The sequence below is a fragment of the Octodon degus genome, unplaced genomic scaffold (genome assembly GCF_000260255.1).
Source record: "Octodon degus isolate 3935 unplaced genomic scaffold, OctDeg1.0 scaffold00062, whole genome shotgun sequence".
Taxonomy (NCBI): Eukaryota; Metazoa; Chordata; class Mammalia; order Rodentia; family Octodontidae; genus Octodon; species Octodon degus.
This window is the reverse complement of record NW_004524638.1, coordinates 7,774,704-7,782,738: the sequence shown is the minus strand read 5'-3', so window position 1 is coordinate 7,782,738 and position 8,035 is coordinate 7,774,704. Positions and strand designations below refer to the sequence as shown.

At 39.7% G+C, this 8,035-nt stretch overlaps 1 protein-coding gene across 2 annotated transcripts in view; it reads left to right on the top strand.

The window, feature by feature from the left end:
• Window positions 1-8,035, top strand: part of Nsmce2 (NSE2/MMS21 homolog, SMC5-SMC6 complex SUMO ligase) — a 274,256-nt gene that overhangs the window by 3,027 nt on the left and 263,194 nt on the right. For both annotated transcript variants that reach the window (XM_004634421.2, XM_023718751.1), the window contains exon 2: window positions 3,606-3,776. In XM_004634421.2, the coding sequence (XP_004634478.1) occupies window positions 3,620-3,776 (157 nt within the window). In that variant the 5' untranslated portion in view covers window positions 3,606-3,619. The remainder of the gene's footprint in view (window positions 1-3,605; window positions 3,777-8,035) is intronic.

Below are 8,035 nucleotides of genomic sequence, written 5' to 3'. Positions count from 1 at the left end.
GCTGGCTGGCATGTGGTGCTGGGGGATTGAACCGCGGTCCCTGTGCTTTAGCTTAGCTTGTTCTAAGTAGGTGCTTTAGACCACTGAGCCATCTCACCAGCCCGCATATTATCTTTAAGTAAATCCCAAGAAGATATGCTTTGTTTATCTATAGCTTTGGCACTTGTTATTTATGTCCTGGCTCATACACATAAAATACACTTCAATAATTGTGCAGCTAGACTGTACTTTCTGATGCCCAGTAGTCAAGTGTGGCTGTTTAAATTAATTTAAAATAAATAAAATTGAGAACTCATATCCTCATTGACACTAGTTTCATGTTAGGAACTCAATAGCCGCATATACCTAGTGACTACAATATTGGACAGTGCAGATTGTGGAACATTTTTGTCATCATAGGAAGTTCTACTAGACAACACTGTTGTAGGCAACTAAGATTTATGCTAGAATCAGGACTGACTAGAAAATTGAGTATTTGAATTGTGTAGTTCTAGTCATTTTTGCAGAATTGTACCTTTGAGTTTGATTGTTACTGTAACAGGTAAACCCCCAATGTAAATGGCTCTGCACAGTTGAAGTTTCTTTCATACATGAAACCTGGGTGGTGATCAGTTTCACTCCACGTAGTACTTAGGGTCCTAGATTCCTCTTTTCTTCTAGTAATTCTCCTTTGTGGATCTTAAGTCATTGGAGGATCTTAAGTCACAATGTCTGGGTTTATTAAGCTGTCAAACAGGAAATTATGTGGCTTCTGTGGACTCAACCTAGAAATGGCTCCTATTCCAGGGCTTTAAATGTAATCATAGGCTGTGCTTTTCACTGAAAGGAAAACTGAAAAAAATATGGTCTATAAGTAGCTCTGTAAAAGTTGAACAACCCAGTTTGGTAGGTTTCTGTCTAATCTGTCACCAATGTTTTATCCTCAGTTTCTTCTGAGTCCTAGGAAGTTTGCTACTGCATTTATTGCAAGGATATTATTAAAAATAGTTTTAGAGGCTTAGCAGTGGCCGGCCAGATAAGGTAGAAGATTGGTTTTCAAAGTGTGATTTTTGGATCAGCAAAGTTGGGAGCAGAGAGACAAAGTAGGAGGTTGATGGAGTAGTTCAATAGGTAAGAGTTGCTGACAAACCAGGGTGTTACAGGTAGAATTGGTTGCACTGGTTGAATTCTGGAGATATTTTGATTGCAGAGCTGACAAAATTTGTGTTGGGTGTTGTACTGGTTGATCTATTGTGTCAACTTGAGAAGTTTAGAAGTTTAATGAAGTGACTCAGCAGAAAGCAAGGATTCTTACTGTGTAAACATCCTCATCCTGTACAAGACGAGGGCACAGATACTGTGTAGGTTCTACACCCCCACCCCAGGGTAGCCTGCTTATAATGTAAGGAGAGGAGAGAAGCTTGGTAGAAGCCACAACTGCTGCCCTTCCTTTTGCTCTTCACTGTTTTCTGCTGCCATGAATTGCTGGTCTTTGCCATGTGCCACTCTGCCTGGGAACCAGCTGAATATAGACTGAAACCTCAAGGGCCAGCCTGATAGCTCAGCAGACTAAAGCACCTGCTTAGGCAGAGCTCAGTGGCCTGGCTTCGATCCCTGGCATGCCGTGCTGGCCCTGCCTGTGGGGTGCGCTGAGACAGCAGTGGTGCACACCTATAATCACAGCACTTGGGACGCTGAAAACAGGAGGATCACTACAAGTCTGATCTGTGTGGTGAAACCCTGTAGACCCTGTAAACCCTCTCCTAAATACAGAGAAAAAAAAAAAAAAAAAGACTGAAATCTCCGCAAATTGTGAGCTAAATAAACCTTTCCTTCCTTAAATGTGGGTGTTGGGTATTGTATCCCAGCAATGAGTGAAAAGTAACTGAAGCAGAATTTGGTACTGAGAATAGGGTTCTTGCTGTGACTACACATGACAACATGGATTAGGAGCTCTACTGCACATTTTTTTAGGGGCTGAAAATAGAGTAGTGAACAGAATAGAGAAAGTCTGTCCCTTCACAACTTATAGTCTAACTTGTGACGAGAGACAATAACATAATGACTCAGTGAATGTTGTCAGGCAGTACAATGCCTCCTGTGAACAAAGATAATGCTGAGGAAGATGGTAAAAATGCCAGGGTAATGGAAATTGGTATGTATTGGTTACTTTTCCATCCCTCGAATACAATGCCTGAGACCTACAACTTAAATAAGGAGAGGTTTAATTTAGATGATGGTTTCAGGAGATTCATTACATGACCAGCAGGCTCCAAGGTACAAATGTCACAATGGAAGGGTGGTGGAGCAAAGCTGCCTAAGTATATGATGACTGTCAAAGCAGAGGAATGGTGTTAGAGAAGTGGTCAGATACCAGACACAGACACCCCCAAGACAACATCTCCATGACCCCCACAAACACCCCCAGAACTGTGTTCTGCTGGTCCCCTGGGTGGGTCCCAAAGCCATTCAGTTTGACGTCACTTCCTAATTACCACTGATATCCATGGAAGGCCTTACTGGAATGGTGATGTTTGAAGGAAGAAGTTGGCCATGCGGATGACTGGAGGAAAAGTACCGTGGCAGAAATAACAGAAATAGCTCTGAAGCTGGGCTGTACTCGATTTGGGTGTAGGTGGAGAAGAACAAGAGGTCTGAGTTTGGAGTCATGCTACCCTTGAACATGGGGAGCTTGGGAGATAGAGAGGAAGCAGCAGAGAATAAGAGGCACCCAGTGAGATAGGCAGGTAAAGGAAGTACACCAGGACAAAGGGAGATGTGAACTGTCAAAGGCTGCTGATGAATACATCAAAGGAGGTAAATACTACGTTAGTGTCCTTGATAAGAGCCGTTGCAGTGAAGTGGTAATAAGACAGAAAAAGACCTTAGACTCCCTTCTCAGTCCTCCAACCTTTCTCTTGTGCCAGTTTCCTATAACCACAACCAAGTGCTGTACCTTCAGCTTCACCCGCAGTGTTTTGCTTTTGCCTTGTTTTACATGATGAGCACGGTGTTCCAATAGCTTCTGCTGCTGTAAAATTCTGCTGTCTGCTGTGAGCCCTGCCCAACTGAAACAAAGCTATAAAATCCCTGCTTCCCCAAAGCTCGAGGCTCAGAATTTGGAGTACTTCACTCCTTTGGGACAGCTGGCTTCAGCTTGGTTCCCTCTGCTTTTTAGAGAGTGATGCTTGTGTTTCCTGTGCCATTGGTAACTTCAACTTTGCTGTAACAGTAGGGATGGAAGTCTAGTAGGTCTTGGTTGCAGGAAGAATACAAGATTTGGAGACAGATCTGTAGAGGATTTTCCTGTGAAGGTGAGCACAGAAATGGAAGTGGTAAGCAGAGGAGGTGATGAGGGTATTTTCTTCAGGGTCAAAGAATCTTTTGGAAGAGGCTATTCTTTTTCCTTTAAAATATAAAGGCAGTTACCTTTGCCATACATAGTATCTGGTTTTGGTGGCCCAGATTATGGTACAATGCTGTGGTCTTGTGTCCAGGGATACTAAATGCAGATGATAGCATGATGCCTGAGTGTTGTATACATTCATATGAATGTTGATAACAGTGGTATTTTCATATGCAATTATTATTCTGACATACAACTCTTGATATTGTTTGAAAATTAGGTAATATTTTCAAGATGCCGGGACGTTCCAGTTCAAATTCAGGTTCAACTGGTTTCATATCCTTCAGTGGTGTAGAGTCCGCTCTCTCCTCCTTAAAAAACTTCCAGTCCTGTATCGACTCTGGAATGGACACAGTTTCTAGTGTGGCTTTTGATCTTGTGGAGACGCACAGTAAGTACAGAAATAACTTGAAACTCATTTTTGTGGTGTCATATTATGTACTTCTGTCCAGTTTTCCTGTCATTTATGGCAGGAAGGCTGGTTCCATATCTAGTTCCTTATTCATTCATGGCTAGCAGCAGAAGCGCCCTGTAATCTTTTTAGTGGGTGGCTCCTAAATGTTTTAATGCTGCCTAACCTCGTTCATGAGATGTTTTTGGTGATAACAGATGTTTGGCTTTGGTAGATAGGGTCGGATAAATGCCATACTAAAATCTTAAATATTAGAAGAGCTAGGCCATTGAGGATTATATGAGCTCTTTTAAGCTGATCAGATTTCTGAATGTTTTTGTTTTGTTTTGTTTTTTACAGAATTTTTTGGTTTAAGTGAGAAGTAGTATATGTTGTATAACTTGAAAAGAAACACAGACACTGTATTTTAAAGTAGAGTTTGGAAAGTTTTTCTACCAAGGAGCAGATAACAAATATTTTTAAACATTTTTGGGCCGTGTGCTTTCATACCCTGTTGCAGCTCTGCTGCTACATTGTTGAAGCCACATGGACAATCTGAAATTAGTGGGGATAGTTTTAGGCCAATAAGAATTTATTTCCAAATAATAGGTATAGGCTGGGTTTGGCTTACAGGATATAGTTTGCCAATTCCTGGTTTAGAGTCAAAATCATTGAATATTTACTAAAAGGAAGAATTGTTTTAGTGTCAATGAGATAGCTCAGCAGACTAAGCACCTGGTTAGGCAAGAGCAGGGACTGGGGTTTGATCCCTGGTGCCCCATGCCGCACTAGCCCTGCCCCAGGGTGCACTGAGCTGGCGAACGAGTCCCCGTGTTGTGTTGCATGCCCATAATCCCAGTGCTGGGGAGGCTAAAAACCAGAGGATCACCACAAGTCTGAGCTGTGTAGTGAGACGCTATACCAAATACATTAAGAAAGAAAAAGGAAGAATTGTTTTGATTATTTGGGCCATTTTTCAGCACATGCCTGGTTTTCTGTTTTTCAAGGAAAAAAAAGACAAATCTTGAGTAAATTATCTAGGAAAAGAGAGTTATAGTTTTGTACTTACCAAGGAAAATGGCAAATTTTAAGTAATTTATATGGGAAAAAAATGAACTGAAGAATTTTGACAAATGCAGTCACCAAGAGCCCAGAATACATACTAACTCAGAATACATATGCACAGAGACACACATACATGTGCACAAATGTTTTTTAACCAATAAACACCAGGAGTCAGAATATCAAGTTAGCCAACAAATACTTAAACTATCCTGTATATAATTTGTGTTAGGTTTTTCAGTGGTGTGACAGAGAAGCAGAAGTAAAAGAAAAGGATAGAAAAGGCCTGTATTGCTATTGATCAGGACAGGAAGAGGATCCATGGCAGACAGATAGGAGGATCTTCTGACCTGAGACAGGGAGACTGAAACTATGCACTGTTGCTAGGGGCAGAGTTTGAGGGGCAGGTTCAGTGACACACAGGAGCTGACTGGGGGCTCCCTTGTGTGCGCGGGAAAGGTATCCAGCACTGGGGTGGGGAAGGAAGAAGTCATTGGGATAATAACCTTTTCTGGGGATTCAGCCATTTGAATCAGGGCCATGATAATTTAGCAGTTTGTCCTCAGGCTGGAACCTATCAATTTGATTCTGGATTTTTTAGAAAACACAAATATTTGGCATTTCTGCCTTTTATAGAGCTTACTAGTTAATGGTAAGACAAGCACATATTAAAATGTTAGAACAGTTACGAGGCTTCAAACAAATACTATTGCCATTGATGTCTCAGACAAGTCATAAGCACTCCAACTTACAAATGTGAATTCAGAGTTTTCAAAATTTTATTTTTTCTTTAATGTTTTATCATTCGCAACAAATACATTAGTTGCTACCCAGACAATTAGAATAGATGGTTTTAATCTCAATCTGATAAAAGTCATCTGTGGTAAACCGACAGCCATCATTATACTAAATGAACAAAAGCTTAAAGCTTTTACTCTAAAATCAGGAACAAGACAAGGAAGTACACTGTCACCATTCCTATTCAGTATAATTCTGAAAACATTAGCTAAAGCAGTTAGATAAGAGAAAGAAGGATAGGAAAGGAAGAAATAAAATTATTTGTAGATGACATGAAACTCTACATATAAATCATAAAAATTCCACCCAAAGGCATCTAGATTTAATAGCCAGATTCAGACACATAACTGGATACAAAGTCAACATTCAAAAATCAGTTGTAGTCCAGGTGTGATGGCACATACCTGTAATCCCAACGTTGGGGGGGGGGGGGCTGAAAACAGGAGGATCACTATGAGTCCGATCTACATAGTGAGACACTGTACCAAATACATTTTAAAAAAATTGAAAACATTCCTGTGCACAAATGACAAACTCACCAAAAGAAAAATTAGGGAAATCATTCCTTTCCCTAATAGCACAGAAAAAAAAAAAAAAAAAGAAGAAAAAGAAAGAAAAGAAGAAATATTTAGGAACCAATCTAACAAAGGAAGTAAGAGATCTCTACATTGAAAACTATAGTGTCTGGAAGAGAAGATTGAAGGGAATATCAGGAAATGGAAAAATAACCCTTGCTTTTGGATAGGAAGAACCGACGTAGTAAAAATGGCTATGCAACAAAACTGTTACACAGATTTAATACAATCCCAGTCAAAATACCATTAGCATATGTCATAGAATCAGGAAACATTACTAAAATTCATTTGGAACCAGAAAAAACCTGGAATAGCAAAAACAAGGTGTGGACAACAAAGGCAAGGCAAGGGTAATCACAGTCCTCTGTCTTGAAATTATACTGTAGAAGAAAATGCCGCCAGCCAGTTTGTTAGTTGCCTAGAGAATAGTTTCTGTTACAGTTCCCTTTACTATCTGCTAGAAATGGCTGGTCATTGTAACACATACTGAAAAACCAATGAAGGACAGCCACTTACTCTGCTTCTTACTTGCAACACCATAAAAACCTCCTTCCCTGAGTCTTCAGGTCCTGATATTTTGGGAGTGATCCTGATCATTGCCTGTGACATAAATAAATCTGCTTTCAAATCCTGGGTGTTGTTTCCTCATTTCTGTTTGCCATAGTAATACAGAGCTATTCTGATGAAAAATAGTGTGGCACTGGCAAAACAAACAAAAAACATACCCAAGGATCAGTGGAACAGATTAGAAGATACAGAAATAAATGTGAACACATTGAGCTACCTTATCTTTTTTTTTTTTTTTTTGCGGAACCGGGGATTGAACTCAGACCCTTGTGCTTGCCGGGGAAGCATTTATTCCACTGAGCCATCTCCCTGGCCCCAAGCTACCTTATCTTTGACAAAGGAGCCAAACATGTTCACTGGAACAAAGATAGCTTGTTTAATAAATGGTGCTAGAAAAACTGGCTTTCCATATGCCAAAGACTAAACTAGAGTCATGTCTGTTACCATGCACTAAATTAAAATCAAAATGAATCAAAGATCTAAATATTAAAACAAACAGTAAATCTAAATCTGTTGAAAGACAGACTAGGTAGAACTCTTGAAAACATACATGTAGGCAAAGACTTCATGAACAAAACCTTGATGGCATAGGAAATACTACAAAGAATCAAAACTGGAATCTCATTATTGAAAAGTTTTTGCATGTCAAAGGAAGTCACCAACAGAGTGTAAAGAACCCACAAAGTGGGGAAAAAATCTTAGCCAGTTGTTCAGATAAAGGACTGATATCTAGATCATATAAAGAATTGAAAAAAATCAGACCACCCTTAAATTTAAAGACTCAGTGTGTGAATGGGCATCTGAAATGAATAGTCCCACTTCTTAGAAGAATAATTAAAAATGGCAAATAAATGAAAAAATGTTAAACAGCACTGGTCACTTGAGTGATGCAAATTAAAACAGTGAAATTCCATCTCACCCCAGAAAGAGTGGCTATTATTAAGAAATCAACCAATAACACATACTGCCAGGGCTGTGGGGAAAAGGAACCCTTGTCCACTGTTGGTTGGAATGTAGACGGTATAACCACTGTGGAAATCAGTTTAGAGATTCCTCAAAAAACTAGGACTAGAAGCCCCATTGGACAGAGTTATTCTCCTTCTGTATATCTTCCCACAAGAATTAAAAGCATACTATAGTCATATATACACACCCATATTTATAGCAGTACAGTTTGTAATAGTTAAATCCTGACAACAACCCAAATGCCCATCAACTGATGAATGGACAAAAAAAGATGTGTGTTTTTTTTTTAAT